General features: G+C 37.3%; 1 protein-coding gene across 1 annotated transcript in view; it reads left to right on the forward strand.

Annotated features, from left to right (window-relative positions):
• The window catches only part of OTOG (otogelin), a 576,525-nt gene that overhangs the window by 511,703 nt on the left and 46,860 nt on the right, over positions 1–17,962 (forward strand). The window contains 6 exon segments of the mRNA XM_053689346.1: positions 792–896; positions 1,818–1,928; positions 4,258–4,359; positions 5,737–5,835; positions 8,256–8,296; positions 9,113–9,188. Of these exon segments, the coding sequence (XP_053545321.1) occupies positions 792–896; positions 1,818–1,928; positions 4,258–4,359; positions 5,737–5,835; positions 8,256–8,296; positions 9,113–9,188 (534 nt within the window).

Genomic DNA, 17,962 nt, shown 5'->3' on the forward strand with positions numbered 1-17,962 from the left:
AGTGGGAGTTGGTTGTTAGGCGGTGGTGGGTGAGTTCTGGTTGCGAAGCTGTCATAGATTTAGGTTATTGCAGAGGTCCTGAGAGGGGGGGGGGATGTTGTTGGTGTCGATGTTGGGATTTGAGAATTCCTTGATGACTGTGAATAGCCAATTGCTGTTGTGGAAGTTGGCATTGATTCTATCTTGGATGGCTGTCTTCTTGGTGGTTTTTATGAGGTGGTGGTAGGTAGTGATGGCTTCTTTGTAGGCTGTTTTATTAGCAGGGGTCTTGCTGGATCTCCAGGTCCTTTCCAATCACCTGCAGTGGCGTTTGGAGTCCTGGAGGGCCGGGATGAATCAACTAGCCTTGTTGGTGGGTTGGCAGTTGGACGGTTTCTTGAGAGGGGCAAGGGTGTTGGCGCAGTCTGTGAGCCAGTGGTGGAGGTTGCGGGCAGAGGAGTTGGCCTCTGTGGAGGTAGCTGGGGGGGACTTGTTCAGGATGGAGGGCAGTTGGTCATTGATATACAGTATATAGTCTCTTGTCCTCTCCTACTCTTTTCATGCACAGGGTTCCATTAATTAGTGTACAAAATTGTGTGTTTAACAATGCACAGTAACAAAAATATGTGTCTTGAGAATATTCTTGTATAAAAACATAGCATAGATGTTATTTTTTCTTTATTTGTATTTCTTTTTTTCATGAAACATAACATTTTTATGGTGGTGATTATTGTGCTTTTATATATACCATAAAACAGCAGTTCTGTATACCTCCTAGAGTAAACAGTCTTACATTGGTTTTTTTCTTATAGTTTGTAACCAAACAACATGTGAGAGCTTGATTCCTCAATGCACGAGCGCAGAAGAACTTGTAAATCGTTACCAGGAAAACTCTTGCTGTCCCAAGTACACTTGTGGTAAGTGTATTATAACCGTGTTATTACTATATTTAGCAATGTATGTGCCCAAACAACACAACATTTTATAAATTCATTTAAAGAGGGGTGATTTATTTAGGGATCACAACCAGTCAGTATGTTGCCAGCATGAGTGATGTGCTCAAGTAAGTGTAGATAATAAAGAGTTAATATAAAAGTAAGTCTTATTGTTTCAGTTTTTAAGTTATGTTGCACAATTATATAAGCTAATGTTTGCTAATATTATGGCTAAGTTTATTTTTTTAAAGTGAAATTACAACCAAAATTGGAATCCACATGGATGCATTTCATTTTTTAATAGAAGCATTTTTGTAATATACATGTATTAGCAAAAATGTTTCTAATAAAAGCTATAGCTCTTTTAAAAGTGTATTGAAGTATGCACCGTGCACCAGCATTTTAAACACAGCACTTGCTCAGAGACCCTAACCCTAAGGTGCTTGTACCATCTGGTGAAGACTCAATTTGTTAATTGCTGACATGATACAAGCCCCACTGATGCTCTGAGCAGCTGCAGTATTTAAATCCTGGTGCACTGAGAATATCTAGCTATGTTTCACATGCGCGTGCAGATAAAAATGCTAACACTAAAACAGTCATAGCTTTTACTAGAAGCATTATTGCCAGTACATGTATATTGTAAATATGTTTCTATTCAAATATGTAATTCATCTATGTGCATTTAAATTTTGACCAAAATGCCTCTTTAAGTAAGGTGGCAATCCTCTGCCTTGTAAATAAAGTACTAGAAAAGGTCAGAATTTTTTTTAATCCACAAACACTGTAATAAAACAAGCAATAGGCTTACCAGTTATAATGGTGAGATCAAATATTTAATTCACTCTGACTATATTATTTTATTTAGTATAACACAAATATTACATTTTTTTATGGTTCTAGAATGTGATCCTGATAAATGTGAAGCTATGAAGCAGATACAACAATGCAGAGAAGACCAAACATTGTTTTCAGTTCATGTCAACAATTCCTGCTGTGTCCAACAATTTTGTGGTATAAAAGCTTCTCTCTCTAAGTATGCTAGGTTGTATATGTGCACCCCATGCCTTGACTACTGAAAGCAGACTTACTTTTCACTACTGAAAGCAGACTTATAGCTATAAAAGCAGACTTACTTTTCACTACTGAAAGCAGACATTTAGTTATGAAAGCAGACTTACTTTTCACTACTGAAAGTAGATTTATAGCTATGAAAGTAGACTTACTTTTCACTACTGAAAGTAGACTTATAGCTATGAAAGCAGACTTACTTTTCACTACTGAAAGTATATTTATAGCTATGAAAGCAGACTTACTTTTCACTACTGAAAGTAGACTTATAGCTATGAAAGCAGACTTACTTTTCACTACTGAAAGTAGATTTATAGCTATGAAAGCAGACTTACTTTTCACTACTGAAAGTAGACATATAGCTATGAAAGCAGACTTACTTTTCACTACTCAAAGCAGACGTATAGCTATGAAAGCAGACACGTTTCACTATTGAAAGCAGACATATAGCTATGAAAGCAGACTTACTTTTCACTATTGAAAGCAGATGTATAGCTATGAAAGCAGACTTACTTTTCACTACTAAAAGTAGACTTATAGCTATGAAAGCAGACTTACTTTACATTACTGAAAGTAGACGTATAGCTATGAAAGCAGACTTACTTTTCACTACTAAAAGTAGACATAGCTATGAAAGCAGACTTACTTTTCACTACTGAAAGCAGACATATAGCTATGAAAGCAGACTTACTTTTCACTACTGAAAGTAGACTTATAGCTATGAAAGCAGACTTACTTTTCACTACTGAAAGTAGACTTATAGTTATGAAAGCAGACTTACTTTTCACTACTGAAAGCAGACTTATAGCTATGAAAGCAGACTTAATTTTTATTACTGCAAGTAGACATATAGCTATGAAAGCAGACTTACTTTTCACTACTGAAAGTAGACTTATAGCTATGAAAGCAGACTTACTTTTCACTACTGAAAGCAGACATATAGCTATGTAAGCAGACTTACTTTTCACTAATGAAAGCAGACGTTAAACTATGAAAGCAGACTTACTTTCACTACTGAAAGCAATCTTATAGCTATGAAAGCAGACTTACTTTTCACTACTGAAAGTAGATTAATAGCTATGAAAGCAGACTTACTTTTTTACTACTGAAAGCAGACGTATAGATATGAAAGCAGACTTACTTTTCATTACTGAAAGCAGGCATAGCTATGAAAGCAGACTTACTTTTCACTACTGAAAGCAGACGTATAGATATGAAAGCAGATTTGCTTTTCACAACTGAAAGCAGGCATAGCTATGAAAGCAGACTTACTTTTCACTACTGATAGTAGACTTATAGCTATGAAAGCAGACTTACTTTTCACTACTAGACTATGAGGCCCATTTATCAAGCTCTGTATGGAGCTTGTGGGCCCGTGTTTCTGGCGAGTCTTCAGAAGTGCAGTTATGAAGCAGCAGTCTAAAGACTGCTGCTCCATAACCCTGTCCGCCTGCGGACAGGAATTGCCACAATTCAACCCGATCGAGTATGATCGGGTTGATTGATACCTCCCTACTGGCGGCCTATTGGCCGCGAGTCTGCAGGGGGCGGAGTTGCACCAGCAGCTCTTGTGAGCTGCTGGTGCAATGCTGAATACGGAGAGCGTTTTGCTCTCCGCATTCAGCGAGATCTTGCAGACCTGATCCGCACTGTCAAATCAGGTCCGCAAGACCGTTGTTAAGTAGGCCTCATAAACTCTAACCCAACCATAACCTCAAACTGACAAAGTTTTGAATGTTGCTGTGTAAATCTCCCAGCATTTCAGATGCAACATATTAAATATAATCATAGAATCTTCTGTTAGAATGCCTTGTGTTTATGACACTAATATCATTGTAGTGCATTCTGCCTGCAAGAGGTTTGAAAGACAATACCCTGAGTAGTTGGTGCATAGAGTCTCTTGAATGTAAATATAGTGCTGTTTCTGCTTTATTTTTACTTTATGTTAACCCCTTAATGACATGACTTGCCCTGTATGATGTGTGTCATTAAGGTTTTTTTTGTTCCAGTAATAATGTGGGTCTTGCCACCAACAGCAAGATGTGCTATTACTGCTTGCCTCACCTCAGGAGGCATTTGGCTACAGCACTAGACTCACTAATTAACCCATTAGATTAAAAATAATATTAAAAATACAAGCAGTATAGATTGCACTTGAACAATGTTAATCTACAATAGCGCTAATAGTTTGCTCTCCATATGTAATATATTACTATATGTTCGAGTTTTTATGTTATATATTTTTTTTAGTAAAATAATATTATACTTACAGCGTGCAATGTGTGTACCACTCACATACCAACATGTCGAGAGGGGGAGATTCTAACAGTGGATAGAAACACTACTGGGAATTGCTGTCCTACATATCAGTGTGGTAATATGTTGTTTCTTTTCACTTGTTATATCTGTAGAACTACTAAAAAAGGACAATAGATCATTATTCCACACCCATGTTTGTTAATAAAATTGCAGTAGAATTTGACGTTAGTTTATTTTCGATTATGGATATACAAATTCAGATGTGGGCAACAAACCTGCCAATCGCATTTAGCCAGTTCAATTCTTCATCACTAAATCATAAACAAACCGTGACAATGATTTAGGTGAAGCAAGTCTGTTTCATTTAATGTGGATGCATGAAAGTAATATAGCCTAAAAGAATACAAATATAATAAGTTATTGTGTTAGATAACATAGACATATAATTAAAAAAAGGTATTTAGTGAAAGATATTGCAGTAATATTTCAGATTTACGTTCTCCTGTTGTATTATAAATATATCGGCAACTGGCAACATTTTTCCTAAAGCAAAACAATGTTAACAATATACTCTAGAATTTCTTCCTGTTTTCAAACTCCCCACTCATGACAATATATGAACTTTACTATTCTTTATTTGTTAATATGTGTAAACACCTTCAAAGTGAAGTAGTATAGCTCAACATAGCTTTATTAAAAGAAGCAAAAAAATAAATACATAAATAATAATAGTAAAAAAAAGCATCTATATATATATAAATCTTGGCAATCCATGTAGTATATAACCTTACTACAAAATGAACATTAAAGGGATAGTAAACCCAATTTTTTTTTTCTTTCATGATTCAGATAGAGCGTGTTAATTTTAGCAACTTTTTAATTTACTCCTATTATCAAATTGTTTTCATTCTCTTGCTATCTTTATTTGAAAAGCAAGAATTTAAGCTTAGAAGCCAGACCATTTTTGGCTCGGTCAGCTTTGTTTTCAAATAAGGATAGCAAGAGAGACAAGAAACATTGATAATAGGAGTAAATTCGAAATTTGTTTAAACTTGCATGCGCTGTCTGAATCATGAAAGAAAAAATTTGGGTTTACTATACCTTTAATTAAACATTGTTAGAATTTATAACCAAACAGTAATAAACACCATATGCAAAAAATCAAATCTGTCATTAATGAAAAATAAACTTAGTCTTATAAGACATTATGATAAGGGTAGAATTAATTTGAACAGAAGTGCTAGTGTAGGTGAATAGATCTGTGTCATATTTTAATCCATTTTTATGTTTAAAACATTCATATATGGTTTGATGTTATGAATATATAGTTACATCGTTTAATAATATGGCTTGCATGAAGTATGTGGTTAAGTTATTACCTTTCTGTTTTTGGTGTGTGTGTGGGGGGTGATTTATGATAAAAATTTGCAACATGCAAATACATTGTAACCAAGGTAACCTAAAATGTCATTAATTGCTTTTGTTTTCATAGTTTGTGATACATCTCGATGTCCAGAAACTAAGTGCGATGTAGGAATGTCTGTAACGGAAATTTGGAGCCCTGAGAGCTGCTGTTCCTATAAAACGTGTGGTACGGTTCATTTCCTTTCTGCCATTTAGATCGTTACCGGAAAAAATAATTATATGTTAAGAGAACAGACATGCAGGTTACAGTAATGCACTCATCCTGCCCCATAATGTCTACTGAAACATCTACTCTAATTTCATTTGTTTTGTAATATATTGTAAACTAAATCCAACCTTTACAATATCCTTACAAACCAAAAAAACGAAATGATTTTATCACTAGTTTCCATGCACTCTATGGGGTATATTTATTATAGTGCAAGCGGACATGATACAATGTAGTGTATCATGTCCGCCGCACATCGATAAATGCCGACAGCATACACTGTCAGCATTTATCATTGCACCTGCAGTTCTTGTGAACTGCTAGTGCAATGCCGCCCCCTGCAGATTTGCGGCCAATCAGCTGCTAGCAGGGGGTGTCAATCAGCCAGATTGTATCCGATCGGGTTGATTTCTGTCCGCAGCCTCAGAGCAGGCGGACAAGTTATGGAGCAGCGATCTTTAGACCGCTGCTTCATAACTTCTGTTTTCAGCGAGCCTGAAGGTTTGCCCGAAACAAGAGGCATCAAGCTCCATACGGAGCTTGATAAATTGACCCCTATATGTTAAACCTATAATAAACACATAGCTAAATTTCTGTTCAGGAGCCACAACACATTGCAGGACATAATAGGTGAGCCAAATGGGAGTGGCATAAACAGATTATTAAAAAAAATCACAGACCCCTGACATGGGCTTCTGGAGGGAGGGGGCAAGAGGCTGAAAATCCCTGCACTGGGAATGTTCTATTTATAACCCAGAATAAACAACAGTTGTAATGGATGCTTTTGTTAGGGTAAACACAGTATAAGGGGACCTAATCTACTGATCTGTATGGAGGAATTTCTCTCTCCAGTAAAAATTACCCAATGGCTGCTGCTGCTGCCATATTATAACCTAGGTTTTCCTTTTTCAGTCTGCCCTGCCAATAGGCCAATTAGGGACAGACAGTGTGCAAACAATCAGTACTTGCAGTGTAGCAGCGTTAAATGGGTAAATGTCTGAAGTCTACCATTCAGTGTGTTACAGGAATTAGAAAATCAACAGTTTTCAGAATTTAAAGGAACATGAAATCAAATGAAATTGAGTGTATAACTTTAAACAACTTTCCAATAAATTTGTGTTATTAAACGTGCCTCATTGTCTTGGTATTCTTTGTTGAAGGAGGAGCACTGCACTGCTGGGAGCTAGATGAGCACATCTGGTAAGACAATGAAAAGAGGCATACATGTGTACCCACTAATCAGCAGCCAGCTCAAAGTAGTGCATCACTGCTCTTGAGCTTACCCAGGAACCATTTTCAACAAAGGATGCCAAGAGAACACAATTACATCAAATTAGATATCAGAAGTAAACTGGAACATTTTTTTTTTTTTTTTAATTGCATGCTTTATTTGAATCATGGAAGATGAATTTTAACTTCCCTGCCCCTTTAATGACAATAAAATGGTTGAAAATAAAGGAAGTCTATTGCAGTCTTTTTTTTCTACACATAATGAAACATTCTAATTACTGAGTAAAGTTTTATAGGTTAAAAGTGTGATTTAAAGGGACATTGTACACTAGATTTTTTCTCTGCATAAATGTTTTGTAGACAATCCATTTATAAAGCCCACCTGGGAGTGTTTTTGTAACAATGTATAGTTTTGCTTATTTTCTAATAACATTGTGATGATTTTCAGACTCCTAACCAAGCCCCAAAGTATCAGATGTATACTGAAGTCTACAGAATACTGCTTGCTTATATTTGTGTAATAGGTCAAAAAAAATCCTTCTCAAAAGAGGTCAAACTGGATGTTCAAGAGGTTGATGATTAAAATCCAATCAAAAAGTGTTGGATGTATTGTTTTCTGATGAAGAATGCTGTTGAATTGTCCCCATGCAACTAAGTTGTTGTTTTTTTTTATCAGTTATTTTAAAGGGACGCTGATGTTTTATTATGTGTACTAAAACAAAAATTGCAATATACCTTCCTTATGCCATTTGCCCCTTAACCCTGCCATATAGATCTGTCCCTATTTGGCCTCAGCTAAGGTGATCAGATAAGAGTATGCAAAACAATGCAAGTTTTACTAATAAAACAATGGAGGCAAGCCGTGTTGACTTCAGTAACAAGTCTGGAATGGCTCCATCCATAAAAGGTGGTTGGGAGGGGATGTCCTTGGATTAACAATTGCAGTGAAAAAAGATTTAATATATTAAAAAAGTATTTACACTGCTGGTAAATTCATTTATTGGAAGACTACAGAATAGTGTTGTAATTACAAGGTATTTTGTATCCTTTAAAATGGTTTTAAACAAGCAGTTTTCTGGTTATAAAGAACATATTGTATTTATTATAATCTTTGCAGGAATCTAAATTGATTATTTCTCCTTCCACAGAATGTGCTTGTGAGACAGTCCAAAAACCAGAATGTAAACTGGTAAGCATAGACTTTACATTACAATTCCAATGAATAACCTATAACTCTCATTTTTATTTAAAGAGCTTGAACATGCATATATATTTATTTATATATCAGTGTATTCATTTAATATTTTGTTAACAATGAACTGTAATCTTACGTTTTTCTTAATTTTGGATTGAAATTGAGTTAAGAATTCCTGTATCTATATTTGTGTGCAGAACATCTTAGGGCATTCTCAGAGTCTGATTGGTGTAGACTATTTTGGCAAATTTCATTTATATGTGATCACTAAAGAATATGCATCAATACAGAGTATTCATTAAAATATTTTTTGTTGTACAGGGAGGTCACCATATTATTCACATTAGAAGTAACAATGAAATCTCACCAATCCCACCCGCCAGCTTTAGCCCTGAAAAACTGCCTGGTGCAGTTATTTTATTACAAAATAAAAATGCTACCATTTTTTTTTAATACAACACACACTGATGTATTTTGCGGGCATTTAGGGCACATTTATCAAATTAACCAGAGATCTTAACTCTGGTTAATTTTATAAGTGCTAATTTCTACCGCAAGCTTGCGGTATTAATAACCAGCCACTTGTAATGGCTGATTATTTATTGTGTGCCCGCAAATGGTCAAATTTGCTATTTGCGGGCGTGCAATAAATTAGCCCCTCCACTTATAAATAAAAAGGATAATCGTTTTATGATCCATTAGGATCAGATACATAAAAAATGATATAATGCTGGTGCATAATTATATAATTGTATTGTGATTGTTATTGGGTACTTCTTTAAAATAATGCAGTTTTGTCTTTGATGTCAGGGTGAAAAACTACAACTAGATGAAGAATTCCAAAACCTGTCTACAAATCCTTGTAACTGCACAATATTTAAGTGTGGTAAGCAAAGCAAAAGCATTTTGTTTCTGGTTTTATTTGTTACAATTAGGACAGATAAGTTCTAGCCTAGAGTTTTTACATCAGCAGAAATTGAGTAAGATGTATTTACTGGTCCATAAATGCCCATGCAACAAAAGAAGATGTTTTAAGAGACAGTAAAGTCAAAATGTAACTTTTGTAATTTAGATAGAGCATTCAATTTTGAAGAGCTTTGCTTTGTTTTCTTGATATCCTTTGTTGAAGATCTTATCTAGGTAGGCTGAGATGCAGAAATTTACTGCTTGGGGCTAGCTGGTGATTGGTGGTTGCATATATGCCCCTGGTCATTTACTCACCAGATTGTTCCGCTAGCTCCCAGCAATGCATTTCTGTTTCTGAGCCTAATCTTTAATAAGAAATTGCATTCTTCATTTAAAAAGTCTTTACCCTTTTGGTTTGAACCAAGAGTAGATCATTAATTATACTTGGGAAGTAAAGCACTCTTAGCTCTGTGGCATGTTGTTATTGTGCATAGGTTGTCTGCCCACCTGGTTTTGTGCCCACTCACTGTGGCTTTCTGTTGTGTACGGAGCTAAGCAGTGGAAGCCTTCTGAGTCTCTGTACGTCTTGTGACTGTGATTTTTTGAATTGAACGCCTATTTATTTTTTTATGACTATGGCACCCAAGAAACAAATTCATTGAATACAATGATGTAGATACAAAAATATTTCTAACTCATAAAAGTATATAGGCAATGGGATAGATTCCTAGATGCCCCTTATGCAGGCTGACAGGTCGCTTTGCTCAGGTGAAATCACGTTTATTAAGGCTTTCTACCTATTTTTCCAGCCCATGCCAGTAAGTATTCATTCCATGAACCTATTTAGGGCCAGATTGCAAAATATCGCTTCTGTGAAAGCGATATATGAGCTCTACTTTGTAATACCAGCGCACACAAATGCTTTGTTCTCTTGGTATCCATTCTTGATAAGCATACCTAAGTAGGCTCATTAGCAATGTACTGCTCAGAGCTAGCTGCTGATTGGTGGCTGCATATATATGTCTCTTGTCATTGGCTGCACATATATGTCTCTTGTCATTGGCTGCACATATATGTCTTATGTCATTAGTTGCAGCTGCACATATATGCCTCTTGTCATTGGCTGCACATATATGCCTCTTGTCATTGGCTGCACATATATGCCTCTTGTCATTGGTTGCACATATATGTCTCTTGTCATTGGTTGCACATATATGTCTCTTGTCATTGGCTGCACATATATGCCTCTTGTCATTGGCTGCACATATATGTCTCTTGTCATTGGCTGCACATATATGCCTCTTGTCATTGGCTGCACATATATATCTCTTGTCATTGGCTGCACATATATGCCTCTTGTCATTGGCTGCACATATATGTCTCTTGTCATTGGCTGCACATATATGCCTCTTGTCATTGGCTGCAGATATGTCTCTTGTCATTGGCTACACATATATGTCTCTTGTCATTGGCTGCACACATATGTCTCTTGTCATTGGCTGCACATATATGTCTTGTGTCATTGGCTGCACATATATGCCTCTTGTCATTGGCTGTACATATGTCTCTTGTCATTGGCTGCACATATATGCCTCTTGTCATTGGCTGCACATATATGTCTCTTGTCATTGGCTGCACATATATATCTCTTGTCATTGGCTGCACATATATGTCTCTTGTCATTGGCTGCACATATATGCCTCTTGTCATTGGCTGCACATTTATGTCTCTTGTCATTGGCTGAACATATATGTCTTGTGTCATTGGCTGCACATATATGCCTCTTGTCATTGGCTGCACATATATGCCTCTTGTCATTGGCTACACATATATGCCTCTTGTCATTGGTTGCACATATATGTCTCTTGTCATTGGCTGCACATATATGCCTCTTGTCATTGGCTGCACATATATGTCTCTTGTCATTGGCTGCACATATATGCCTCTTGTCATTGGCTGCACATATATGCCTCTTGTCATTGGCTGCACACATATGTCTCTTGTCATTGGTTGCACATATATATCTCTTGTCATTGGCTGCACATATATGTCTCTTGTCATTGGCTGCACATATATGCCTCTTGTCATTGGCTGCAGATATGTCTCTTGTCATTGGCTGCACATATATGTCTCTTGTCATTGGCTGCACACATATGTCTCTTGTCATTGGCTGCACATATATGTCTTGTGTCATTGGCTGCAAATATATGCCTCTTGTCATTGGCTGTAAATATGTCTCTTGTCATTGGCTGCACATATATGCCTCTTGTCATTGGCTGCACATATATGTCTCTTGTCATTGGCTGCACATATATATCTCTTGTCATTGGCTGCACATATATGTCTCTTGTCATTGGCTGCACATATATGTCTCTTGTCATTGGCTGCACATATATGTCTTGTGTCATTGGCTGCACATATATGCCTCTTGTCATTGGCTGCACATATATGCCTCTTGTCATTGGTTGCACATATATGTCTCTTGTCATTGGCTGCACATATATGCCTCTTGTCATTGGCTGCACATATATGTCTCTTGTCATTGGCTGCACATATATGCCTCTTGTCATTGGCTGCACATATATGCCTCTTGTCATTGGCTGCACACATATGTCTCTTGTCATTGGCTGCACATATATATCTCTTGTCATTGGCTGCACATATATGTCTCTTGTCATTGGCTGCACATATATGCCTCTTGTCATTGGCTGCACATATATGTCTCTTGTCATTGGCTGCACATATATGCCTTGTGTCATTGGCTGCACATATATGCCTCTTGTCATTGGCTGCACATATATGCCTCTTGTCATTGGCTGCACATCTATGCCTCTTGTCATTGGTTGCACATATATGTCTCTTGTCATTGGTTGCACATATATGTCTCTTGTCATTGGCTGCACATATATATCTCTTGTCATTGGCTGCACATATATGTCTCTTGTCATTGGCTGCACATATATGCCTCTTGTCATTGGCTGCACATATATGTCTCTTGTCATTGGTTGCACATATATGCCTCTTGTCATTGGCTGCACATATGTGCCTCTTGTCATTGGCTGCACATATATGCCTCTTGTCATTGGCTCTGATGTGCTTAGCTTTGTCTCAGTAATGCATTGTTGCTGCTTCAACAAAGTATACCAAGAGAATAAAGCAAATTTTGTAATAGAAATAAATTGTAAAGTTGTTTAAATTGAATGCTCTATCTGAATCATGAAGAACATATTTGGTTTGATTTACCTTTTCTCAGCCATCATCAGTCAATTAGCTGTTATGTTTTCATTTTAAACTGATACATTTCTCTACCATGCAGGTGAATTAGCTCCTCAAAAAAAAAAAAAGCCTGACAAAAGGTTTTACCTTCTATTTTTCACAATGAGTAACAGGAGTAACAGTATTACAAAAGGTTTTTCCTTCTATGTTCACAATAAGTAACAGGAGTAACAGTATTACAAAAGGTTTTTCTTTCTAATGACACAATGAGTCCACAGATCATCTAATTACTATTGGGAATATCACTCCTGCCCAGCAGAAGGCGTTAAAGAGCACCACAGCAAAGTTGTTAAATATCACCTCCCTTCCTTCCCACCCCAGTCATTCTCTTTGCCTACGTTAGAGTAAGGAAGTGGTAAAGTTAGGTGTCTGGAAATATTCTTCAATCAAGAGTTTATTATTTTATTTGCAGTACAAGTATGTGCTGTTTTTACTCCAGGGTGTAGCCGTAGTCCATATAAAAACTACAGCTAGATGAAGAATTCCAAAACCTGTCTACAAATCCTTGTAACTGCACAATATTTAAGTGTGGTAAGCAAAGCAAAAGCATTTTGTTTCTGGTTTTATTTGTTACAATTAGGACAGATAAGTTCTAGCCTAGAGTTTATACATCAGTAGAAATTGAGTAAGATATATTTACTGGTCCATAAATGCCCATGCAACAAAAGAAGATGTTTTAAGAGACAGTAAAGTCAAAATCTAACTTTTGCAATTTAGATAGAGCATTCAATTTTGAAGAGCTTTGCTTTGTTTTCTTGATATCCTTTGTTGAAGATCTTACCTAGGTAGGCTGAGATGCAGAAATTTACTGCTTGGGGTTAGCTGGTGATTGGTGGTTGCATATATGCCCCTGGTCATTTACTCACCAGATTGTTCCGCTAGCTCCCAGCAATGCATTTCTGTTTCTGAGCCTAATCTTTAATAAGAAATTGCATTCTTCATTTAAAAAGTCTTTACCCTTTTGGTTTGAACCAAGAGTAGATCATTAATTATACTTGGGAAGTAAAGCACTCTTAGCTCTGTGGCATGTTGTTATTGTGCATAGGTTGTCTGCCCACCTGGTTTTGTGCCCACTCACTGTGGCTTTCTGTTGTGTACGGAGCTAAGCAGTGGAAGCCTTCTGAGTCTCTGTACGTCTTGTGACTGTGATTTTTTGAATTGAACGCCTATTTATTTTTTTATGACTATGGCACCCAAGAAACAAATTCATTGAATACAATGATGTAGATACAAAAATATTTCTAACTCATAAAAGTATATAGGCAATGGGATAGATTCCTAGATGCCCCTTATGCAGGCTGACAGGTCGCTTTGCTCAGGTGAAATCACGTTTATTAAGGCTTTCTACCTATTTTTCCAGCCCATGCCAGTAAGTATTCATTCCATGAACCTATTTAGGGCCAGATTGCAAAATATCGCTTCTGTGAAAGCGATATATGAGCTCTACTTTGTAATACCAGCGCACACAAATGCTTTGTTCTCTTGGTATCCGTTCTTGATAAGCATACCTAAGTAGGCTCATTAGCAATGTACTGCTCAGAGCTAGCTGCTGATTGGTGGCTGCATATATATGTCTCTTGTCATTGGCTGCACATATATGTCTCTTGTCATTGGCTGCACATATATGTCTTGTGTCATTAGTTGCAGCTGCACATATATGCCTCTTGTCATTGGCTGCACATATATGCCTCTTGTCATTGGCTGCACATATATGCCTCTTGTCATTGGCTGCACATATATGTCTCTTGTCATTGGCTGCACATATATATCTCTTGTCATTGGCTGCACATATATGTCTCTTGTCATTGGCTGCACATATATGCCTCTTGTCATTGGCTGCACATATATGTCTCTTGTCATTGGCTGCACATATATGTCTTGTGTCATTGGCTGCACATATATGCCTCTTGTCATTGGCTGCACATATATGCCTCTTGTCATTGGCTGCACATATATGCCTCTTGTCATTGGTTGCACATATATGTCTCTTGTCATTGGTTGCACATATATGTCTCTTGTCATTGGCTGCACATATATATCTCTTGTCATTGGCTGCACATATATGTCTCTTGTCATTGGCTGCACATATATGCCTCTTGTCATTGGCTGCACATATATGTCTCTTGTCATTGGCTGCACATATATGCCTCTTGTCATTGGCTGCACATATGTGCCTCTTGTCATTGGCTGCACATATATGCCTCTTGTCATTGGCTGCACATATATGCCTCTTGTCATTGGCTCTGATGTGCTTAGCTTTGTCTCAGTAGTGCATTGTTGCTGCTTCAACAAAGTATACCAAGAGAATAAAGCAAATTTTGTAATAGAAATAAATTGTAAAGTTGTTTAAATTGAATGCTCTATCTGAATCATGAAGAACATATTTGGTTTGATTTACCTTTTCTCAGCCATCATCAGTCAATTAGCTGTTATGTTTTCATTTTAAACTGATACATTTCTCTACCATGCAGGTGAATTAGCTCCTCAAAAAAAAAAAAAGCCTGACAAAAGGTTTTACCTTCTATTTTTCACAATGAGTAACAGGAGTAACAGTATTACAAAAGGTTTTTCCTTCTATGTTCACAATAAGTAACAGGAGTAACAGTATTACAAAAGGTTTTTCTTTCTAATGACACAATAAGTCCACGGATCATCTAATTACTATTGGGAATATCACTCCTGCCCAGCAGAAGGCGTTAAAGAGCACCACAGCAAAGCTGTTAAATATCACCTCCCTTCCTTCCCACCCCAGTCATTCTCTTTGCCTACGTTAGAGTAAGGAAATGGTAAAGTTAGGTGTCTGGAAATATTCTTCAATCAAGAGTTTATTATTTTATTTGCAGTACAAGTATGTGCTGTTTTTACTCCAGGGTGTAGCCATAGTCCATATAAGTCTATTCAGTAGAGCATTGTTGGCTTTCAAGCAAAGGGAACTTGTGGGACATTATTTTCACTGCGCTTCCCTCATATTTAAATAAAAGTTGCTGCCCTTATTATTTTCCACAGATCCATGTGAGGGAAAGGACCTCTCCAACCCTATTGAGCTGCCTTGCTGCCAGGCAGATTATTGAGGTAAGTGCTAATTCATTTCCTTAAGCTGCTTTAAGGAAAAACATGGCACTTTACTATTTCCCTAACAGGGATATTTAATACATTACTCCTAGTGTTGTAAGGGGGATTATGTATGGCAGTATTGCAGGCACTGGGGACTTGAGGAGTACTTGGCTCAATTTGGTGTTTTGTTATTGTTATTTTCATTAAAGATGTCTGCTGAGACATTATTTTTGACACGCCCACGATGGACGGGGCTTGTGTGGCGGTAAAAGTTATCTAAATTGTGCACTTGTTATTCTCTCGCTTCCTGTATATGGAGGAGAGATATCTGCATTTAACGTTTTTCAAAATTAAAGGTTATTTGCTAGACTGTTATTACTTAAACAGCTACAGTCTGGAGTCCGGTTTTAAGAAATATTTATATTGTTTTCCTGCAAGGTAGGCACCCTTAGCAAAGCTATTGCTGAGGTGTAGAGACTGTTTGAGGTGTTATTAAGATGCTTTGTATTTGTCAATATCTTTGTAAAATAAAGCAGTTACGTTTTTGCATTTGTTCAAAAGATAAAACAGTTTCGTTTTTGCATTGCATCAAAAATAAAGCAGTTTCGTTTTAAAATTTAAAGAAACAGTAACTTTTTTTTCTTTATTTAAATTGTTCATAATTTCATTATTTAATTATTTATTTTTACTCTGTTAAGATGGACCAAGACTCTGTTACAGATTACAGATGTCCTTTATGTTTAAATGCTAATATTAAACCACCAATTCATTTTTGTTCCTCATGTGTTAGAGAGAACATTAAATCTTAAGGATAGATTTTTTGAGCCTATATTGTCTAAGACGGATGTTGTTCAGGAGTCTTCTGACAATGTGCAAGATATGCCGCATTTTTCTCCTCAGGTGTCCCAAATTTTAGTACCCATTAATTCAGTGCCCTGCGCTTCTTCTCAAGCTCCGGCTGGGTTCTCCTTGCAAGACATTGCTTCCCTCATGTCTTCTGAAGTTTCTGATGCATTGTCTGTTTTTCCCATGCTACAGGGAAAGCGCAAGAGGAAGTCTAAAGAATCAGTGCATAAGGTATCTGACTCGGCCGTGGCTGTTCTGAATGTTCCCTCTCATAGATCTGATGAGGAGGATTCTTCGGTAGCATCTGAGGGTGAGATCTCAGTTTCTGACAGTGTAATTCCTTCCTCTGATGCTAAAGTTGTATCCTTCAGGTTTAAACTAGAACACCTCCGTTTACTAAGGAGGTTTTGGCTACTCTGGATGACTCTGACTCTACTGTCATTGTTAACCCTTCAAAAGTCTAGTAAACTTAACAAGTATTATGATGTACCTTCCATGCTGGAAAACGGTCCCCAAGGTGGAAGGGGCAATTTCCACTTTTAGCTAAGAGAACTACTATTCCCATAGAGGGTAGCTGTTCTTTTAAGGACCCTAGGGATAAGAAACTGGAGGGTTTTCTTAAGAAAATGTATGTTCACCAAGGTTTACAATGGCAACCTGCGGTGTGTATTGCTACCGTTTCTAGCGTGGCTGCATACTGGTTTGATGCGTTGTCTGATTCCATTCAAACAGATACTCCCCTTGAAGAGATCTAGGACAGGAGCAGGGCCCTTAAATTGACAATATCTTTCATTTCTGATGCTTCCCTTCAAGTTATCAAATGGGGAGTAAAGATTTCTAGTTTTGCCATTCTGGCTCGAAGAGCTTTATGGCTGAAATCTTGGTGTGCATATGGGTCATCTAAGTCTAAGCTTTTGTCTATTTCTGACAAGGGTAATACCTTGTTTGGCCCAGCTTTGGCTGAGATTATTTCTGACATTACAGGAGGAAAGGGTCATTTCATCCCTCAGGATGAGAAATCTAAGCAGAAAGGACGTCAGAGTAATTTTCGTTCTTTTCGAAACTTCAAGGGTAAACCTTACTCTCCTTCTACAAAGCAGGTTCAGTCCAAACCTTCTTGGAGACCCAACCAAGCTTGGAATAAGGAAAACAATCCAAGAAACCTGCTAATGACTCAAAGTCAGCATGAAGGGTCTGCCCCGATCCGGGACCGGATCTTGTGGGGGCAGACTTTGCTTTTTTGCTCAGGCTTGGGTTCAGGATGTTAAGGATTCCTGGGCAGTGGACATTGTGTTCCAGGGATACAAACTAGAATTCTAAACTTTTCCTCCCAGGAGCAGGTTCCTGCTCTCAAGATTATCTGTAAACCAGATAAAGAGAGAGGCGTTCTTACACTGTGTTCAAGACCTTTCCGACCTGGGAGTGATTGTTCCTGTTCCAATGCTGGATCAGGGTCTGGGATTTTTCTCCAATCTGTTCGTGGTTCCCAAAAAAGAGGGAACTTTCAGACCAATTCTAGATCTCAAGAGTCTAAACTTGTCCGCAGAGTACCGTCCTTCAAGATGGAAACTATTCATT

The sequence above is a fragment of the Bombina bombina genome, chromosome 7 (genome assembly GCF_027579735.1).
Source record: "Bombina bombina isolate aBomBom1 chromosome 7, aBomBom1.pri, whole genome shotgun sequence".
NCBI lineage: Eukaryota > Metazoa > Chordata > Amphibia > Anura > Bombinatoridae > Bombina > Bombina bombina.